We start from the raw sequence: 23,260 nt of genomic DNA, 5'->3' as shown, positions 1-23,260 counted from the left end.
AAACTCGACATCACTACTTGAGTCACCCAAAAAGCTGTCAAACGATCTTGTGGTGGCCCAAGACAACAGTCCTAGACCTGGAGGACTATCGGGTCAAAAAGACAAGAGGACTGCTAAGGTGGTCTTTGGAACATAGATTCACTCGGAGACATTCATGCTTAAAACAGGATTACGACTTGATGGGAAGAGACTACACTTCAAGGAATTCAGAGTGAGCTCTACAAAATTTTACTATTTCTCAAAAAAACTTAATTACTTCTCTAATAACCATATCGTGTCCAACGATGAAATCACATAAGCATATTTTCATATATATATATATATATATATATACACGTGTGTAGTACAAGTCGGTATTTTTATTTGTCTCTTGCAATGATTAAGATAAGAGTGTAGAGGCTACCCCTGCATTTCTATCTTCCTTGGAAGATATGTGACACGCTTAATTAACTAATTTATATGTATAATAATTAAGTAATTGGCTTGTTTTTTAAGGTTATGTACACACAAAAAAACATACAAATTAATGATGACGTATTTTTTCTGAGAATAATTAATTCAGTTTTATATATTTCAATTATTTGCTGTAATTATTACGAGAGATAGTGAGTAGATACCTTACCCAGCCGCATGTGGCATATAAGAATATGATTGATTATGATTCATATCTAAGATGTTAATCAGATAACAGTTCATAGCCATATGTTTTTTTTTATATATATATAAATACAGAGCAAAAAAATGAATACCATAACTTAGATGTATTATAGAACAGAATCACCCTTCCCTTTCCACCTAATCCCTATATAAAACTCTTCTCTTCTCATAAGTACCCTTTAAAAATAATATATTCTTCTAGATCTGTCTTGCAAATCTTGAGGGTCATAATTTATTACAGCTGTTTCATACAAATTCTCCACATATATTTATTTTAGTGGTATACTTTTTCTGAAGGACAAAAGAACATAAAACAACAGAAAGGACAAAGCACTTGATCAAATTTGCAAAAGTATTTTGCGGCTGCTTTTTGGGATGTCAAAGAGAAAATGAATAAATCAAAAGTTCAAGCAAAATATTCCAAAGCACTTATTAGTGAGAGAAGACCGAGCAAAGACCAATTAATATTGCGGGGGGTTTCGAGGAATAGTGATATTTTATATGTGGTTATATAAAATTAGTTTAATTTAAATACAAGATACTACTTAAAGGTATCAATTTAACCCGCCGGACAGGGCCTCCGTGAGTACTCGCCCTAATGGAGCATAAGCAGGGAACATGATTCAATTCTGAATTTATTCCATTTACATTATAATTTATATTTTTAATATAAATATTATTAAAAATATATAATATAATAATTTATATAAAAATATATATTTATTAATAGTATAATTTATTGTTTTTTTTATTATTTTAATTTATTTTATCAATTTAAAAAAATAAATATTTTTATTAAACGGGTATCTGATGAGGCTCACGCCCCCGATCCCGAGATGAGACGGGGACAGGAAAGCCATCCTCGACCCCGCTCCCGCCTGGCCCGTTTACCACTTGATATAATGTTAGACATTTTAATTTTTTTTTATTGTAGTAATGAGCTAATGAAATCAAATTAATACCTTGCCCCGTCCCCCTCTTAATAAAAAATATCATCAAGAATAAATTTATACGACGTCTATCAAATGATTATCACTACTTACTAAATGTTCTTCATGATAGATCATCATAGTTAATTCCCATTTCATAAAATATTAATAGATTATTAGTCATAAAATAAAAAGTGAGCATATGTGTGCACGCGTGACTACATCTACTGGTCCTTCAGTTGCCAAATCGAACTTAAACACTACTACTTGAGTTGATATATTTTTATCTGTTTAATTTAATAGCGGACCCCAGACAAGCCAGAATTTTCATAGATTACAAAAAATATATATTTATATAAATTAACTACTTATGTAACATGAACAGATAGAAAAGGACATTGATCAGGACTAAAATTGTAATAAAAAATAATAAATTACCATCGAAAATTACAATATTTATTAAATGCAATTGTTTTATTAATCATATTCCAATTAACTAATCATATTCCTTCTTCAACACCAGTTACTTGTATATGTATATAAAATTAATAAATATATAGAGATAGCCAAATTATTAGGGTCTCCCCTATACAAAAAAACATATTTGAGTATATATATATACTAAATACGGTCTAATGCATGTTTGTTTGTTTAATTTTATTTAGTATTATTTATAATTTTTAAAAAAATATATATAGTATGATAATTTTTTAGATCACAAACTATCATATTTAAAGTGCAAAATATTTATGATATTATTCAAATTACACCTTAATGATTGGTGCTGACTGCCTTTTTCACTATCAACATAATAATAGAACTTAAGAAGAATAATGAAGATTAACACCAATGATTTACGTGGTTCAAGCTATAAAACACAACCCTAGTCCACGAGTCTTAAGTATTAGAGTTCTTAAAGCTTGAGATGACAAGCTTTAATGACGTTTTCTTAGGCAGCGTATATATTGTTCTGAGTACAAAAGTTGAGGAGACCATTTTACAATGGTATCCTAGCCCTATTTATAAGGGATAAAGGCTATTAATATCATTAATTACAAACATTCCTCAATTATTTTGGGAGTTAATTATTATTTAACCCCTTTGAACGTTCTAATAAAGAATGTGGGCCCGTGCGTATCACAGGGGACCTAATTCACAGGTTGCAGCTCATCAACTTTATAGGAGACGCTTTTGACATTGTTAGGGTGCGGCTGCATGTTTTCACACGTCAGGCGGCATTATGTGAAATATCAATCATCGAGTGTACGAACTAGGCACCACTACTCGAAGCACCCAAAAAGTTGTCAAACAATCTTGTGGTGGCCCAAGGCTACACCTAGCACTCTCTATAGGTCCAAGGACAAAGCTCCTAAACCTAGAGGACTATCAGATCAAGAAGATGGGAGGACCTCTAGGGTGGTCCTTGGAACGTGGAATCCACGCCTAAAACATGGAACTCAACTTGCTGGGAGGACACTATACTCCGAGGAGCTCTGGGTTACTTTATAGAGCTTCACTATCCTCCTGATGAGCCTAATTACTTCTCTAATGACCGCCACGTGTCCCATAATGAAATCAAGGACAACAATTGGAGAATAAGCTTGCTCATTCTCGATAGAAGATAAATGTTATTATAATTTCTTATGTAGTTATACAGTTATACTATTTATATATACACACAATACCTATTCATAATATTTATTGTTATTCAATATGAATATATATTTATATAAGTTAGATCAAATAAAAAAATAATAACATGCTTTCTTTTTAAATATAAATGACAATTTTTTAATAAAAATTAAGATTATGTATTATGTATACACACGACGCCTATATAATATTTTATAATATTTAAATTTATATTAATTTAAGTATTAATTATCTAGTCTTGTATGAAATATTATTATAATAATAATATTTTATAATATTTGAATTCATATTAATATAATTAGTACAAAAATTAGGATTATATATTATTATCATAATAATATTTTATAACATTTGAATTTATATTAATATAATTATTAAATATCTAATTTTGTATTATATATTATTATAGTAATAATATTTTATAACATTTGAATTTATATTAATATAATTAATAAGCATGTAGTTTTATATTAAATATTATTATAATAATAATATTTTATAATATTTAAATTTATATTAATATAATTAATAAATATTTATTTTTAATTAATTTATATATATATTATAATAAATATTTAGAATATTCCGTTAAATTTAACCAGAAAACTATGAATACCATAAATTTACGTTATCCGCACACTTTTTATATAATGAGACATATAGCTAGTCACGTAGCTACACATTCCTAACTAACTAACTATATATATATATATATATAAATTTATACTAGTGAAAATCTCATACAAAGACATGAGTCATCCTTAGTTATGAGTATCTTTTATCAGACATTTTTTTGTGCGAGAGAAATATCAAATTAATAAGAGAAGTTCTATTTTAGTTGTAAAAGCGTGATTTGAAGTTATAATAAGTTTAATATATTAATCGAAATTCACTAAATTAATTAAGTTGACCACGTTTCTTATAGTCAATTGGTGCAAAACATTTTATTAAAATAAAAAAAATTCTAGTATAATTTTTTATTCAATAAATAATGTTATTGATTTGTACGTACTAACATGAATGAAAAAAAATGTTGTATAACAAAACAAAACAGAAAATGACAAAGAAAAAAAAAAAAAATTATAATTATTCACAAATATATATACTAGATACAAATAACGTGTGTAATATACACGTTTGCTTAATTTTATTTATAGAATTTATTAAATTTATATTAATGTTATATAAATTTTGAAATAAATATCCTATTTTAATTAAATAATTTATTTATTTTTATTTAAGTTTATGTTTGTTGTAGTTTTTGAATTTGAGACTCACAATAAGAGATTATATATTATATGTTTAATATAATATTAAATATTATACTTGATTTTAAATTTAAGTTTCTTGCTAGCTTTTTAAAAAAAAAGTAATTTGTTGCTAATTCACAGTTGTTATCCCCAAAAATTGGAGATCGATTACGTGGCAATAGAGGTGACAAGTGGCAGTGCATGGTCCGTAAACGACACATTAATAGTCAATAAATATATTTGCTCCTCAGAGTTGTGATAAAGTGATCTGTCTTAGGAGTGACCCGGTAGACCAATGAAGAGTTTTGACTGGCCAGTCAAATGTCATGACGGACCAGGCATGACCTTGTCCGACCAGTCATATGATTGTCTGCCCAGGCATGACCTTGTATGCCCAGTCATGACCTTGTCCGACCAGTCATGACCTGTTTGCCCAGCCAAGTGCATGTCTGCCCAGTCAAGTGTATGTCTGCCTAGTCAAGGTGTGTTTGACCAGCCTAAATGTGATATGGATCGACTAGACAGAGCAGGACTACGTCAAGATTCCCAGAAACAGCTTCAACGAGAATCGGTCTTGGCTTGCGCGGGAATCTCTCATTTATCCCACGAATATAGTGTACTGTTACATTTTGTATATTATTGTAATTTAAATATAATGAGAATAATAAAATATCCAGATTATGGGGATATCATCTATACGATCTTGAGCCTATAAATACAAGGCTTATGGCATCATAAAGGGGACTTTTGGACTTTTTGAACTTTTGATTCGAATTCTAATTTTCTAGAGAGAGAGTACTTGTATTTGAGAAAATTCTTGTATTCTTATAATCTGCACTGAAGAAACTCAGTTGACTCAGCTTCATCTGATCTTGAATGCAGATCTATAATCACAACTCTAAGTGGATTAGGCTATTACCAACACATTGGGGCTGAACAACTATAAAATCGTCTGTGTTGTTTATTTCTCTTGAAGGTTTTTATCGTTTTTGACGTCTACACGTCGTTGGCCAAAAACGCGGTCAACAACACTAGATTATATTATATGTTTAATATGATATTATTTTAATAAGTGAGTTTAATTTTAATTAAGTTTTATTTAAGTTATAAAACGTATGATTTTATTATTTTAAAATAATTATCATTGTAAAATATCTAAAAAAATATCATATTTTAATTTGTTTAATTATTTATTATTTTAAAATAATTATCATTGTAAAATATCTAAAAAATATCATATTTTAATTTGTTTAATTATTTATTATTTTTAAACAATTATCATTGTAAAATGTCTCCAAAATATCCTATTTTAATTTTTTTAATTATTTATTTTATTTTAATTAAGTTTAAGTGTTTACAAACTACCGTTAAATATGATAATATTTTAATAAATATAAGAATATTCTGTTAAAGTTAACATTAAAAAAATTAAAAAACTGTTAAAACTAAAAATTTCTATTATCTACATACTTATTATATAGAAGAAATATATTAATTCTGACTTCATGTCTCCGGTGTTAGAACTAGTAATATTTTCTACATATTTATACTGTATATACATATTTATACTGTATATTTATACTTCTATTCGTAGTTATTATAGATATTGTATATGCACTCTCTTCAATTTGTAATAAGCATTAATCAATTTAATTTTGATGATTTTCCTTGGGAAGATTATATATGGCAATATATAATTTGTAAGACTTTACTTAATCATATTCAATTATAAATTTCAAATAAAATAAACAATGTTTAATTAGTTGAAAGAGAAAGAAAATTGTTCTTACTCAACTATTTGCTCATCTTACCAAAATAACTTTAATATAGAGTTTATGGATATTAATTTTAGAATATTAATTTTAGATGGTTTTGATAGTCGAATTAACCTCAAAAAGGAAAAGAAAAAACAATAGGTTGAATCGAATTTGATTTTATATTTAGGTGTGTATATAAGAAATGATTTATCTATTCTAATTACATTTTTTGGGGGCTAAGTGTGTTTATATATGTACTTGTGAATTTTCTCATTTTAAAGTATATTTGTAGCGTGCTTTTCCAGTGCACTCCTATTTTTGAATGTATCGATGCATTATTCTTTAATTTTTGATATTTTAATGATTTTTGGCGTAATTGTTTTTTGTGATTGTGTACATTGTAGTTATTTAGAGAATTATGCAAAGTTTTAAAAAGTTTTGAATAATTTACATTGTCGAAAACAAAGTTCGAACTTGCAAATTTTCACACGCATAAAAAAAACAGTTATGCGATGACAAAATATTTGAACCATATTTTCGACATTATAAATTATTCAGAATTTTCTTATAAATTTGTAGATGTTCTATATAATTATAATGTACATCGTTATAAAACAAATTATGCCGAAAATCATTCAAAGAAGTAAAAACATGAGAAAATGTATATATCAATACACTAAAAAAAAGCATGTACGGTGGAATTTCCTATAAATATATCCAGCATAATAATCTAGTCTACTAGGAAACGTCCAATATATTACTACGATACATAAAAACAAAAAAACCTACATAGACGTCGTCTAGGATAGATTAATTTTGTTACAATTATACAGAAAATTGGTTACATCGATCCAATATTGCTCTCCTAGACCTAGTCATCCCACTTATCCAAACGAGCCTTCGCCTTTTCAACCTGCAAAATTTAGATATATAATTCAGAGCATCAATTGATCGATTTTTTTTGGACAAATATTACGCATGTTTTTCTAGTTTCAAGAATTGATTAAAACTTAACGAAGATTTAATTAATTACTTATTACTTTGTGGTAAAGCGATGAATATGAAACTCCTTGACTTCACTACGTAGTATGTACCCTCCTCTTAAATATATCTTTATTTAGCCTGGTTTCGTCGGCTCTAGCTAGCAACCAAACCCTACTTACACGCCCACATATCTTTTTATTAGGGAAATTTCACATTCTATGAATTTAGGAATATTTAAGATTTCAAAATAATGTTACTTTTTTGTGCTCTTACCATTATACCCTTGCCATTTTTTCCCCTCACTTCTCTTTTCTCTATTCTCTCTTCCCTCTCTCTCACCTCACGACACCACCACCCACGGTAGCGACGGCACGACCAACACTAGAAAAACATCCATAACTTCAGCCACCTTGTAGAAATAAACACAATATACACCAAGAAATATACATTTTGATAATTCTTTGAGTAGAAATTTATGGGTAATTAATTATTTCTCAAATATAATGATGTTTCATTCACTTAAGACACTAAATACTGCATTTCGAATAGATCTGAGCATTATTTTTTGAGTTTTTTACAATTTTTTTTCAAATATAAAACTCTGAAATCTGTAGGAAATCAATCTATTTCAATGATGGTTTGGTGGTGCTCGATGCCAACTCGATGGGACCTTCAAAATCATGATTTTTCATGAAAAAATGACTTTATTCGATAGTGGCTTGATGGTGCTCAATGCAATTCTTGCAGAATACATAATATTTTACTCGGGTGTTCGTTTTGAGTGTTTTTTTTTATTTTGGGTATTTTCCAAGATCTACACGTTTGATATGCTCATATGCACATTTGTGATGTGTAACACTTGAAAAAAATAAAAATAAAATGCAAACATACCTCATGTTTAAGATCTGTTTTGGTATGTTTTCAAGTTTTAAACTTCCCAAATGTGGATATGTATGTCAAATGTGTAGATCTTGAAAAATTAACCAATTTTTTTTTTTTTAAAATCACTCCAAATAGACACCCAAGTGAAAAATTATATCTCTTGCAAGAATCGCATCAACCACCATCGAGCAAAGTCGTTTTTTAATGAAAATCTTGATTTTGAATGCCCCATCGAGCTAGTATCGAGCAACCATTCGTTGGGGCCTTCAAAATCATTTTCATGAAAAAACGACTTTGCTCGATGGTGCTCGACGTGATTTTTGTAAAAGACATAATTTTTCACCTGGGTGTCCGTTTGTGGTGATTTTTTTTTATTTTGGGTATTTTTTTAAGATCTACATGTTTAAAATGCTCAAGTGAACATTTGGGAAGTTTAAAACTTGAAAACACACCAAAACATGTCTTAAACATGAGGTATGTTTGCATTTTTGTATTTTTTTTTCTTCAATGTTACACTTCACAAATGTGCATATGAGCATGTCAAACGTGTAGATTTTTAAAAAATATCCAAAATAAAAAAGAACCACCCAAACAAACACCCGAGTGAAAAATGATCTATTTTGCAAGAATCGTATCGAGCACCATCGAACAAAGTCGTTTATTCATGAAAAATCATGATATTGAAGGCTCCATCAAGCTTGCATCGAGCATCATCGAACCACCACCGATCAATATCTTTTCCGTAGATTTCAGAGTTTTAGATCTGAAAAAAATCGAAAAAAAAAAACCAAAAAACCATGCACAAATTTTCTCGAAATGCTGTATTTTGTGGTGGTGGTGGTGTTGGTGGTGCCGTGAGGTGAGAGAGAGTGAACCAAGAGTGAAGTGAGAAATAAGAGGTGAGAAGTGGGTAAAGTACAAAAAAAATAACATTATTTTGAAATTTTTAATATGACTAGTATTTTTTTTTTAATTAGTACCTATATGAAGTACATAAACTGAAATTTCCCATGTATTATCCATAGTCCTACCGTCACTAAAAATACAAAATTTCTAGTAAGTAAAGATCAAATACGATCGTTTTGGAGCAAATCTCACTCTATTCTCTTAGGATCAAATATGAATGGATTTCAGATAATTAATTAATCCCTACGTTAATTCATTTCCACATGCCCGTCACGTACGGCAATATTACTCTCTAGTATTTCTTTTTAATTTTAAACCATGTATATATGGCTCTCGTTAATATTTCGTATACAGTTAATTATAATTAATTGATGTCACGAAAGTTGATCCACTTCTCTTAAGTTTAAATTCTGTATTACTAATGTAACTATATTTAAAACTTGAAATTGAAGAAATTAGAGCAATATTTTCATTGAGTTTTACCTCTTTATTCCAGTCAGTCCGAAATGTTACCCACAATAATATAAGAGTCTGCATAAGAGTGCCACATATCATCCCTGACCAAATTCCCTAAACAAAACCATAATATAAAATTAATTTTATTAAAAAATAAAAGCCATTTTTATTTTTTTATACTTTAAGTGGAATATAAATTAATTAAAGAGGTAGTATTACATTAATTTGATTTATAATAATAACGTGAGAAGCCCATAGTATAATTTATTTAATTATTACCTTAGCTCCGAGATCGAATGTGAAGCCAAGAAGTACACCCAAAGGAATACCAACAACGTAGTAACAAGCCACGTTAACATATGCCACAAAAGCTTGCCATCCACACCCAACAGCCACACCTTAATTACAACAAATTAATTGCAATTTCAGAACACAGTATCAGTGTCAGTTATGTAGTTACTATTGGAACCTAACATATTTATATGCATATACAAATTAGATATAGGTTGAATTAATTAGGAACAGTATATAATTAATGTACATAAATGTCATAACTTCTTGTCAATATATTATAACTGCAAGCATGCCTGCGGGTACGTTGGCCCTATTTGATGTCATGGTTTGGTTTGTCTTATTGTATAATATTAAATGATACAGTACTAGTAAGACGTAGAGTGATGATGTGGCCTATATATATAATATATAGTCAAATTTATAATTATATAACTAGAATTTTAAAAGTGTTTACAAAAACATATTTAACCAAATTATTTACATAAATATTGAGATCATATCAGTCTAACATACTGAATTTTAAAAAATATTGGGAAGTCTCGCTTTACGAAATCTTTTGTTTTTTCTAAGTTGTAAAAAATTACATTTTAGTTGCTTACGATATCGATAAAATACTAATTGATCATTTTTTTTTATTATTAAAAGCTTTAGTTTTAATTCATATTATTTTAGTACATTTTTGTTACCTCCAAAACTTATTTGTAGAAATCTTAATATACAAATTAGTTATTTTTATGTTATATTATGATATTTTATTATTTAAGATACATTTTGGTAACTTTCAAGCTTATTTAAGAAACTAATAAGTTGTTATATAGTATAATAAGTTACGTACCATATAGTTTATTAATAAAAATTAATTTAGTATACTACACGGTAACTTTTAAATGAAAACTTTCAGTAGACTTTTTTAGTCACTCATGAAATATTTTTACATTATCTTCAAGTCTATTTTGGAAACTAATTAGTTATTATATAGTATAAAAAATTACTCCTATAATTCCAAGTTATCATGAATAGTTTATTAGAAAATGATATTATTTAGTAAACTACATAGTTATTTTTAAAAGTTACATTTTCATTGCTTTTAAAATCATTTAAGATACTAATCGATTATCTTTTCATATATGACTAATTTTTTTAGTATGCCACAAATTTAAAGAAACCAATAAACTTAGTAAGTTACCAAAATAGTTAATTTAGTATACTGCATAATTATTTTTAAAAGTTACATTTTTGTTGCTTTTAAAGTAATTAAGGATACCAATCGATTACATTTTGATATATGACTATCTTTTATAGTATGTCACAAATTTATAGCAATCAATAAACTTAGTAAGTTACCAAAAAAGTTAATTTAGTATACTGCATAATTATTTTTAAAAGTTACATTTTCGTTGCTTTTAAAATAATTTAAGATATCAATCGATTACCTTTTGATATATGACTAAATTTTTCAGTATGCCACAAATTTAAAGCAACCAACAAACTTAGTAAGTTACCAAAAATAGTCTTTCTATGTTCTATTTAAAAATTACTAGCAAACGATATCTTAAAGAATCTATTTTAAAAAAAGTTACTTTAATGTTTCTAAAATAGTTTTAAAGTTGTTTAGAATATCATGTGATATTTTTAAAATATAAAATAAGAATACAATTGGTATATTAAATTTTGCTCGAATTTAGAGTTTAGTTACTTTTTGGTTAACATAATATGAAAGAGAAAGCAAAATATTTATTTTTATTCTGGCCATCTTTTCTGGCAACGGCGGAAAAATATATCATTCTCATATATCAAAATAATCAAATTGAAGAGTAGGTCGCGATAGTACCACTCTTGAGCCCACTTATGGTATGACCAAAAAGTATTTTTTGAAGTTAAGAGAGAGAAAGAAATAAAGTTGTTAAAATAAGCTGATGAAAAGTAAAAAAAAAAAACGGTACTTGTAAAAAAAAAACTAAAAAATCTAACTAGGGTACTAAAAAAACACGTTATAAATATATATATATATGTAAATTAATTTTAAAGTTATAAAAAACTGTAAATTTCTCTAATTTATATGAGTTTTATATATTTTTTTTCATTATTTTTTTTAGTTTTGAGTTTTGATAAATAATTTTTTAGAATCAATACTTTGTAAAATAATTCAAATAGACTCATAAATTTGATTTTGATTATAAAATAAATTGAACTAAAATTATAAATAATTCATCAAAGTAACAACTTAAAAAAAATATAATTATTCCATTTAAGAATTATGTTATTATATTCAAAAAAATATTCATCAAAATTGAACTTAATAATCTATTTGAACTATTTTACAAAACACAGAATTCAGAAAAGAATTTATCAAAATACATAATTCTAACAGTTAATAAAACAATTTATCGATAAAAAAAATATAAACCCTATGTATATGACTGTCATCGATTGATGCTTACAAAGTATAATATATACATATGTATATATATACATATATAGTTTAGCTTTTGATGGTTAACCAAGAGAATATTCTATGTTCCTATACCTATTAATTACTAATTTCATCACTCACAAATGAAAACTCCATATTACCAACCACCTTTTATACTTCGATTTTGATTTACAAATCAGAGAACGTACTCAATAATATGATATATATCACATCTCTAGCACTTCATCATGAATGATCACATTTCAAAGACTCATTTGCATTTCATTTTCCAATAATTTAAAATTAGTGATTATATATGGTGACCCATAAGTTCGAAATCATATAAAGATAAAGTAAAATGTCTTTTACCGGATAAGACAGGTTGAATGCCATTGAGGATAATAGAGACAGCCAAAAAAGGAGCAAGGTCAGAGACAGCATTAGCAACAGTGACACCATCTGTGAATGCATAGCTGATGACGTGGCGTAACACAAGCACAAGGATGGCGAACACCAAGGAAATGAGGAAGGAACTTGATGTTACTATCACTACTGCGAATGATGCTGATTTTGGATGACCTGCTCCTATCTCATTCCCCACTCGTACACTGTTTTAATTATTCGACCATATATTCCTTTGTTTGTTAATATATGTAAAAAAGTAAAGTTGAAGTATAGTTTTTTTCATACACTGCTGCTTAAAGATTACCTAGCGGCTGCATTGAAACCCACTGCAATCATAAACACCCACCCAGATATTGTCATGCTGCATCAACAAAATATTACACATTATTCGCTCTTTAATTAATAAATGAAAATTCTTTGTGTAATTATAGATATCTCATGGGTTTTCCAGCAAATATATATATCTTTAGTTTTTTTTATATAATATTCTATTTGAAATCATTATTTTGTTGTCGCGACATTGATTCTAAATCACACTAATTGTGTTTTTGTTCATTTCTCTTGTATGGAGTTTCTTTTTGTTGCATTTTTGGATTATTAGAAATAATATATTTATTTATTAAAGTACACGTGGAGGTGGGGCTTACCAAACAGAGAGAGAGTCCAAGGCAATCTCAGCGTTTTTAAGCAAACCAGCAATTAAAACCAGAATCTGATAATACCAAGTCTCAAGGCAGAGCATCACCGCGGACGCAGAGGATAACTTAAGAAACTCCCAAAGCCCACTAAAGGCCTGCCAGCTGAACCCACGCCACGTCAGCTTACACTTGTCACTCATCAAGATGTAGACGAACTGGGCCACCACTACCATCCACCACGACAGGCTCAGCATAAGCGACGCCCCCAGCAGACCCCACCCAAGCTTGAAAATCAACACCCAACTCAGCACCAAGTGCACCACCAGCGTCCCCGCGCTGATGTAGGCGCTCGGGAACACGATGCTCTGAGCTTGAAGGAACTTTTGTATGGGAAAATTTGCTGCGTACGCGAATATCTGTGGTATCAACCCGTACACAAACATCGCCGCCGCCGACGCTATCTCTTCCGATTCTCCCAACGCCACCAGGATGGGCTTAGAGAACACATATATCAATGTGAGTGGGACCCCAGTTGCCATGAGTAGGATTGTCGACCGTTGTAGATATATGCCAAGCATTTCGTATTTATGGGCCCCGTATGCTTGTCCGCATAGCGTCTCTACCGCACTTCCCATTCCAAGCTACATACACACACAAACATGACTCAACATCATCATTTACCTTAAAAAAGATTGAAGTGAATAATGAATTTGTTTATATATATATATGAACATACCATGAGACCGTAGGCAAAGATTTGGATACCAGTATTGCCGAGGGAGGCGGCGGCGAGTTGGAGGTTGCCGAGGTGGCCGCAGAAGATCTGGGTGGACATGGAGGTGACGTTGTTGAGTAAGTAGACGAAGACAGTGGGAGCTGCCAGGCGGAAGAGGGTGCGGAGTTCGATACATGTTGCTGATCGGAGTCTTTGGAAGAAGGAGAGATCAGGGTTTGATAGGGTGTCTTCTAGTTCAGAACTGATTGGCACTGGTCCTGATTTCACACCTAAGATGGGTTCGTGTAGTAGTAGCTCGCTACTAATTCTTCTGGAATTGTCCATCTTTATTCTCTATCATAAAATTAGCACACAAAAATATAAACAACACATATATAAATATATATATATATGTCCATGGACTTGGGAGCTAGAGATGTCACTTCTTTTCTATTATTCTTTCTCATTTTGCGACATGTAAATATAGCTCCGCATTCACCTAAAAAATTTAGTTCTTTTTACAAGATTATCGTAATTATTTAATTTTTCAGCAACCAAAAATGTTTGGTCACAGAGGAGTCACCTTTTAATTTTTTTTTTGTGGCAAAAAAAAAAAATATTCCACAAATTGGATGCAACATAATGCAAATAACTAGCTAGAGGAGATGATCAGTGAGGACTATTTAATAATAAAACCCAAGTTTTCTTTAATAGTACCTTTATCTTGTAAATTTAAATTATGTAAAAACAAATCGTGTAAGTTTTAGTTATGTAATTAAACTCCGATTATATATATGTTATGTAATTTAAAAAATCTCATTCTAGTTTTAACTTATAATGAAAGAAATTGAATTAATATTGGGTTACTAAATAAAGAACATTAGTATCGACTGTGCACACTATTACATAAAGGTTTCACAACGTTAAATTGTTTTTTCATTCAACACAACATTAAATTGTTTCGTGGATTCTATGTTATGTAAATATGGTGTCCAACACTACGCCACACATGTGCCTAACGATTTAATTTTCTTGACTAATAGTGTAAGCCTAACTAAAATAAATTCACTTTATTTATATCTACATTAATAATAATAGTAACAGACTGTATATGTTGATTATATATATGATTTGAATACAGCAATCTAATCCATTTTATTGCATATTTTACAGTTTTTGCTATCAATTATAGATCATCTTCAACCTATAGCACAAAATATGTGTTAAAACAACATAAAAATATATATAATTTTAGCACTAAATTAATTTTCCATTTCGATCACAATACTAAAAACAACACAAAAAAATATATATTCTCTAATAAAATATTAAAATTTTTATTGTTACATTATTTTATTCAATCATAATAATTATTATAATATTATAGTACAAAGAGTAAATTAAAAAAATTAGCGTGGTCTAAAGTGTCCCAGCAAACTATAGACCGCACCTGCCTGTAATTTGTCTTTGGGTTGGAATAGATTCAACACAAATTTTGTGTTTTGCTATTTGGACTCTATGTTTTGTCTAATTACTTGTTTGGACTCTGTGTTTTGATAAATTATTTTTTAGACTCTGTATTTTGTAAAATAGTTCAAATAATAAAACTCTAAACTTGATTTTAGTCAAAATTTTCTGAGCTAAAATTACAAAAAATTCACTAAACTAATAATTTAAAACAAAAATAAAATTATTTTGTCCAACAATTATGTTATTATATTTAAAAAAAATTTATCAAAATTAAGTTTAGAGATCTATTTGAACTATTTTATAAAATACATAATTAAAATATAATTTGTGAAAATATAGATTCCAATTAACTAACAGTTAAAATGTATAAAATAATTCTCTAGGGAGTGGATAATATATAGGCAAGCCGGTGACCCCCAAGTTAAAAAAAATTATTTTCTTATTAAAAAAAAACTTTTTCTAGATAATATTTTATAAAAATATCATGTTTTGAATTGGCCCCACACGAAAGGTTTCTACAAAAAAGCTACAAATATTTCAGCGTCAAATTCTGAAAAGATAGAGTACGGTATCTAATAGTCAAATTCTGTGTACCTAACAGTCAAACTTTGGTGTTTTTATTTTTTATAGTTTTAACATCATGAACGGATTGAATATACTGGTAGGAAATATCACTATTGATGTGGTTGTGAAAAGGAAGTACAATTTGATGTCTAAAAAAAAGTATAATTGAGGATGATATAGTAAATTTGGAACTTATTTACGACATTGGCTAAGATATTTTTTTGCATTTGCTAAGTTATTTTTAAGTAGGTAGTAAGTAATATTGTTATAATGGAAAGTAAAAAATATGAACAAATTTTGGCCATTATATAGTATTAGGTGCGTAAGATTTTGCCTTTTGATAAATATTTTTTTAATAATGTATTTTGTAAATGATGACATAATAATTAGACGGCTTCTTGTTTAGGAGACATTAGTTGTTTAATCTTTGTTGTGTTTTTCTGCCACAGATAATAACAATTTTCCCTATTTATGTTGATTTTTTTTAGTATTAGAAAAATAATTAACATGACAATATTTAGAAGATGCTTAGTTGATGAATTATTATAATTTTGTAACTTTAGTTGAAATGTATTGTAAAATACATAGGTTTTAAGTGCAGATCACATTGGCAGCTTAATGAACACGGAAATTATTATTTCGTTATTGTTTTCATGGAAGATGGGGTCAACCAAATGAGATGTCAATTGTATGGATGTGTTGTATTGGTGGTGGTAGAACATCCCCAATTATGCTGGAAAATATTTTGAAAATATTAAGTATTTTAGCCGACCATTTATTGTATGATAGAATGAGTTATATGAATCATATGTTCTAATATTTTTAAGTGGTGTTTTCTTTTTCTTTTTTTAAAAAAACTTATAGATGGTAAAATGTTTAGCATTAATTATTTTTCTAATATATTTTAAACTAAGATTAGTTAGATTTTTTTTAAAAGAAACAAAACTTTTATAAATTGTACAATGTTTAGCATTAATCAATTTTGTCAATATATTTGACAATAAGGTTTGTTAGATGTTCGGTAGAATATTTAACATTAATTAATTTTGCCAATGTAGTTGACAATAAGATTACTTATATATTTAAAAAAAAAAAAAAAAAGTGGCGTGTTTAATGCCCAAAATGTGACAACCACTAAGCGGTGGTTGTAGTATAATCGGGCGGTCGATCCACAAGGAGGTAACCTAAATCAAAAGATTAGTAGAAAATAACACAAAAAGTTAGTAACAAGAAATAAATAAAATTGTAAATGGAAAGAGGTTTGAGATTTTGATATTGTATTTTTTTGATGAAATGATAAAGTGAGATATGTGAGATAAATGTAAGATGTAATCAAGAGTTTGAGAAATGGAAAGGTTTCAAGAATCACCCATATGCTTGCTTAGTTACTTGGTTACTTGATTTAAAAATACACAAGTAAATAGTTCACATCCCAACATTTACTTGGAAAATCTAACATTAAAGTCCATAGTTTTTCTAACAAAAGTTCATTTGAGTTATAAAGTTCTTTACTTTAAAAGCACAATGTTAATCTTATGAAAAATCTAAAAATGACAAAATACCCAAGGGCAATAATGTAATAGAAGATTAGACATAAAATTATGTATCAATATTACTTTTCCTAATTAGAAGCACATAGAAAGAGCATGACTAATCCTATATACTATTAGCATAAGTAAATAAAGATAGCAAAATAAAAATAGAGATGAAAGAACATAAATAACTCAAATATATTACATTAAGAACATAGTAAATCAAAGTAGCAAAATAACATCACTTGCATATGGAATCATCCCTAAACTTCCTAGGAAGATTAGGCCATTATGTTCATGATTCTCACAAAATTCTAAGAAGAAAATATGAGAAGAAAGTGAGTGGAAATTTTGCTATAGTTTCTCTACTCTAAAAATTACATCCATAATGTGAAGAGAGTGTCCCTATTTATAGATGGGGAAAATGACTAAAAAGAAATTAAACAACAAAATGGGGTTTACAAAATAAATCTGAAATATTAATAATAAAATATGATTTTGAAAAATCAAATCTTATTATTAATATTACCCTAGTTATTTTTGTGTATAGTCAAAATGCTCTTTTTCTAAAATACCACAAAGACATGATCTATAAAGCTCAAAATAGCAATTTACAAGGCCCAATACCCACAAAACATGACTGGTGATACAAGAGGGTTTTGACCCACTTTCAACCAATGAAAGAGTGCCACGTAGGCAGCCTGGGCTGTAGAAGAGAAGGCTAGGTTGCTTGGGCGTGTTGGGCTTTTGGGTGAGCTGATGGGAGTTGGCTGCTTGTTGGGCTTTTGGAGTATTGGGCCTCCTGGGATGATGGGGATGCTTGGGTCACGTTGGCTTGCTGAAGGAGCTTCATGTGGGTCAATGCATTTGGAGGAGAAGGGAGGTCACGTGGGGAGCTTGCTGAAGGAATGAAGAGTTGGGTGCATTTGGATCAATGCATTTGGAGAAGGGGACTGGACACGTAGCGCTCTGGGATGCAAACATCTGGCACTGAAGGTGGAGAAGGAGGCCAGTGGGCCTGGGCTTCCGTTTAGGCCTTCGGGACTGGGCCAAACTCCTTCAAAAATGTCATTTTCTTCATTCCTTTCTTCAACTTTACTTATTTATTTATTTTCTTTTATTTGTAACAAAATACATATTTAATTCCTACAAAATATCAATAAATTAAATCATAATTAAATATTTTCATTTATAAAATAAATCATATTAATTTAATGAAAATATTAATTAAACTTAATTTATTTTGGCTATTAAAATAAATAAATAATGCAATTTTCACCACTAATCATGGCAACACATGTAAAACTTTTCTAATCATCTTTTGTGGCGACACAAGACCTATTGGCAAAAACTGTCTAAAAGAGTAAGTCGATTTTGTTTTCTTTTAATTTAGAAATTTTTTGTTAACAAAATCTTTGTTTATTGCTTTAATTTATAATGTTTGAGATGAGTTTGATGTAAAAAATAATAATAATAATAAGTTTGCTTATTTTTTTATATTTGTAAAATTGAATAACTACAAATTTAAAATTCTTTAAACTAATATTACTTTTAATGTTTATATATGCATATAGTTTAATAATTTTAAAATTAATTAGTAAAAAAATAAGATTAATAAAAAAAAAAGTAGAGTAAATGGTGGCTAAAATAACAAATGTTTTAAAAATATTGCACTTTTATACCCAATTTTTTTTTTTTGGTAAATATACTTAATGTCTTCAAAATGTTACACTTTCATACCCAATTTTTTTCGCAGTAAATATACACGTATTTTTAAAATGTTGCACTTTTATACCTATTTTTTAAAATTATTTTAAGAAATAATAAAAAAGTGGAGGAAAAATATATGATTTTAGTTATTTTTAAAATTTTAAATTATTTTCACTTTTAAAATAATAAAAAAATTAAGATTAGTAAAATTAATCAAAATAATTAAAACTTATATTTTCCTTTACTTTTTTTTTTAAAAAATGTAAATTTTAAATTGATGAAAATATATAAGTTTTTAATTATTTTAAAGCATTTTTATTAATTTTAATAAAATATTTATTAATGTTTAATTTTAAATAGTTATTTTGAAAAAGAATACGAAAGAGAAAATAATTTAAAATTTTAAAAAGAATTAAAATCCTATATTTTTTCTTTATTTTCTTATTATTTATCAAAATAATAAAAAATAGATATAAAAGTGCAACATTTTAAAAATATTGAGTATATTTACTGCCGAAAAAATATGGGTATACAAGTGTAACATTTTGTAGACATTGAATATGTTTACCGTAAAAAAATGAGTATAAAAGTGCAACATTTGGAAAATATTAATATTTTAGCCGTCGTTACTCAAAAAACTAATTAGTTACATAAAATTTGTTTGTGGGTAATAGATGTAATAGATCCCACCAAACAAAAGAGACATAGAAATTAACGTTATTTTGGGAATTAATTGTTATTTTTTGGAGCAATTTAGACAATTTATCGATACAATTGTAATAGACCCCATAATACTTAATTTATAAATTAAAATTACTTTAATCTATTAATTACTACAAAACTAAAGCATGAAGTGGCTATAAATGTGACTTAAGTAAATAATTAAGAACCTTACTCCTTGAAATTAATACACCAATGAAACTATTTTCATAACATAACTCCCAAAATTAAATTGATAACTTTCAATTTTTAGTATTAATATTTATTAATTCTTGATTATAATAGTTAGTATTAAATATATATCAATACCTTAGATGATTTCAAAAGCAAATAGGAGGATACTTAAAGTTTCGTATATTATAAATTCATTATTCCTTTCATATGCAAATTCAAAGAGATTATTACTACGATAGTCATCACTACTTGCTGCAAAAGGTACAAAGAACCAAATGACAAACAAAAAATATGACAAAATATAAGGGTAAAGCTAAAAGGGTTGCGAGTTGTTGGGAGATTGATGGGAGTAAATGGGTATTTTTACAATTTTCACTTTAATGATTACAATCCAAACGACGTCCAGCCTAAAAAATAACCCATCCAACAACTCAAAATTATTGAGGGACTAAATCCTCCAAATTGAACAAAGGGGTGGAAGAATTGCCCATAATATATACACTACAAGAAATGCCAATATTAGGGGCGGACGCATTAGAGGCCGGCCTGAATCCACCTCTAATTAAAGGGAGTTTGCCGCTAATAACGTTTTTCAAATTTTTTTATTTAAATAAAACATTAGCGGCAGACCAAAAGCAATTAGCGGCAAAGGGTCCGCCGCTAATAAAGCAAAGGAAAGTGTAGGAATTTTCCCAGGCTTCTGTTTGAATGGTATTAGCGGCAAACCTGTACGCGGCATACTATCCGCCGCTAATAATGTGTAATTATGACCGTTTTTTTAACATCGGTGGGTACCCATTATTAGCGGCGAGGGTCCGCGGTTAATAATGGGTTATTTTGACCATTTTTTTATTATCGGCGGACCCCCGTCGCTAATAATCTCCTATATAAAAGCCCCCAACGCCCCTTTCTTTTACTTTCCCAGTTCTTCCTCTCTCTGTCTTCTCCAACCACCATCCTCCACCCCCCACCCGAGCCCTTCCACAACCACAACACCCCCACACCCGAACACCCACAACACCCCCCATCCGAGCCCCTCCACACCCACGACACCCCACACCCGAGCCACACCCCCCTCGATATGTGTATTAAAATTTTCATTTTATTGTTTAATTTTTTAAATTTTTGTATAAATTTATAACATATTCTATTTTTATGTCCAAGGCCCATCTCCGCTCCAATGCCGCTGCCACTCCACTCCGCTTCCATTTTTGTGTCCAAAGTATGTTTTTATGTATACATTATATTGTGCATTTGTTAGAAAAATTTAATTATGTATTAGCAATTTTATATATGTTTGAGTTTTTAAATTTTAAAATAGAAAAAAATTAAAATGATAGAAATTGATTAGTTATAAATATTTTATGTGTTATTATAAATGTTTTAGGATTTTCTGGGTGCAGGATTTTAAATTTTTTGAAATAATCGTATTAAACTGTTATGCTGCCAAATTTTTTATGAAATTTAATTAAGTAAACTAGTTTTTTTTTTGGTTATATGTTATGTAAACATAATGAGAAACTAAAATTGTAATGAATATTATATAATTTAGTTAATTAGTATTTTGATAATTAATAGAAAATTATTAAACAAATAAATTAGTAGTTAATTAGAAATTACTTTATTTTCTCTGTCTCGATATCCTTATGATTGATGGTTTTTTACCACAACTATCAATGACAGGGATATCGGCACAAAAATGATAACTTTAAAATATAATTAATAAAATAATGAATGAAAAAGATTAATAAATTTTATGTAATTATTAAAAAAAATTAGTCTAAAAGTTAAATAATAATTAATTTGTAAAATTATTATTATTATTATTACATATTAAAAAAAATATGAATAAATAATTAATTAAATAATAATTTAATTAATTAAATATTAAATTAATTTGAGAGTTTATTGCTCATGGCCACAGACTCAACAATTTGTGGACTTCTTTGGATCATCTTCGCAGCAGTCTCCACAAGCTTATTACCCACTAGCAACACTGTTTGCTTCGCCACCAACACCACAGTTTGCTTCACCACTAACACCACTGTTTGCTTCACCACCATTGTCGCGCCCTAACATTGGTGAAGACATTAACCTGAATATTAATGAATATTTCTCTTCTCGTTGGCCCGATCTAAACAATAATAATTAGTTTACGTTTTTTAATTAAATTAAGACAGTTGATATTTGATTATGTTTATTTTAAGATTAGTTTATATGTAATTTTGTTTAATGAATATTAATTGTGCTTACCCTAAAAACAGCTGCAGATGACGTGGCAAGGATTTCTCACACGTGGTTGACACGTGGCAGAAGTACTGCTTGACTATCGACTAGAAGCACATCGTTTCGCGAGGAGTTAATTTTTAGATACGACCAAGCTGGTCGTGTAACCTGATTTATTTCCTTCTTAAACTGTAATTTAATAATAATTGTGTATAATATTTCTTCATTATTATCTTGATACGCGATTATTAAGGAAAGATAGGGCACGTTGGCATATGTAACCCTCCTTGGGCCTATTAATATACATGAAATAGCTCAAGAAATGGACATTTGATTCCTGAATCTTTTTGCACAGATAGAGAAAAATAGAGAGCTATAGTGCAATTATCCATCGTTTTATTGTATTTCTTCCAAGGTTTGTAAAACTCAAGAACCCTAGTTCTTTGATCACTGCTTTGAGATTCAATCTTAATAATAGCACTAAGTAGACGTAGGTCATTACCATCTTTTGGGGCCGAACCACTATAAATCCTTGGTGTTTTCTTCTCTTCCATTAGATCATCTTTCTTACTTACCGTTTTATCCTTTGTCATATATTTGACTCCATGTCGTTTGCCAAATCGTGGGTCAACAAATTGTGTTATTAATAATTAATTTTAATTTATGTTAAATTTTATTATCTTTAAATAATTATTATTGTTACGCCCAGATTTCGAGCTATGTTAAATATGATCTCGAAAGTTGGATTCGCAAACAAGTGGACTCATAAAGTTGGAAATATGCTCCAGGATTAAATATCAAGTCTGCAGGACATAGACGACCTTGAATATGGTGACCTCGGAGTGTATATGATCTCGAAAGGCAGCTCCGGGGAAGCATTCATCTTCAGGGATGACCTCGGATCAGGGGACCCGAGCTCGACGCA

The 23,260-nt window shown here is 28.8% G+C and overlaps 1 protein-coding gene across 1 annotated transcript; it reads right to left on the bottom strand.

Annotated features, from left to right (window-relative positions):
• Positions 1-6,937: 6,937 nt before the first annotated feature.
• LOC133795164 (protein DETOXIFICATION 40-like) lies at positions 6,938-14,479 on the bottom strand. Its single transcript, XM_062232616.1, has 7 exons — positions 13,961-14,479; positions 13,234-13,865; positions 12,891-12,947; positions 12,551-12,789; positions 9,754-9,872; positions 9,502-9,588; positions 6,938-7,159 (listed from the first exon to the last, which is right to left on the bottom strand). The coding sequence occupies exons 1-7, from the start codon at positions 14,282-14,284 to the stop codon at positions 7,118-7,120; spliced, it is 1,500 nt and encodes a 499-aa protein (XP_062088600.1). The 5' UTR covers positions 14,285-14,479; the 3' UTR covers positions 6,938-7,117.
• Positions 14,480-23,260: the final 8,781 nt, after the last annotated feature.

The sequence above is a fragment of the Humulus lupulus genome, chromosome 8, assembly GCF_963169125.1.
Source record: "Humulus lupulus chromosome 8, drHumLupu1.1, whole genome shotgun sequence".
In the NCBI taxonomy this organism is placed as follows: Eukaryota; Viridiplantae; Streptophyta; class Magnoliopsida; order Rosales; family Cannabaceae; genus Humulus; species Humulus lupulus.
This window is presented reverse-complemented; position numbering and strand designations above follow the sequence as displayed.

Coding starts and splice junctions, on each gene's coding strand:
- LOC133795164 (XM_062232616.1), bottom strand. CDS start 14,284: ATGGACAATTCCAGAAGAATTAGTAGCGAGCTACTACTACACGAACCC. Junction 9,873..12,550: donor CATTCAACCTGTCTTATCCG/GTAAAAGACATT, acceptor GTTGTAATTAAG/GTGTGGCTGTTGGGTGTGGA. Junction 7,160..9,501: donor GGACTGACTGGAATAAAGAG/GTAAAACTCAAT, acceptor TAAATTTTGCAG/GTTGAAAAGGCGAAGGCTCG.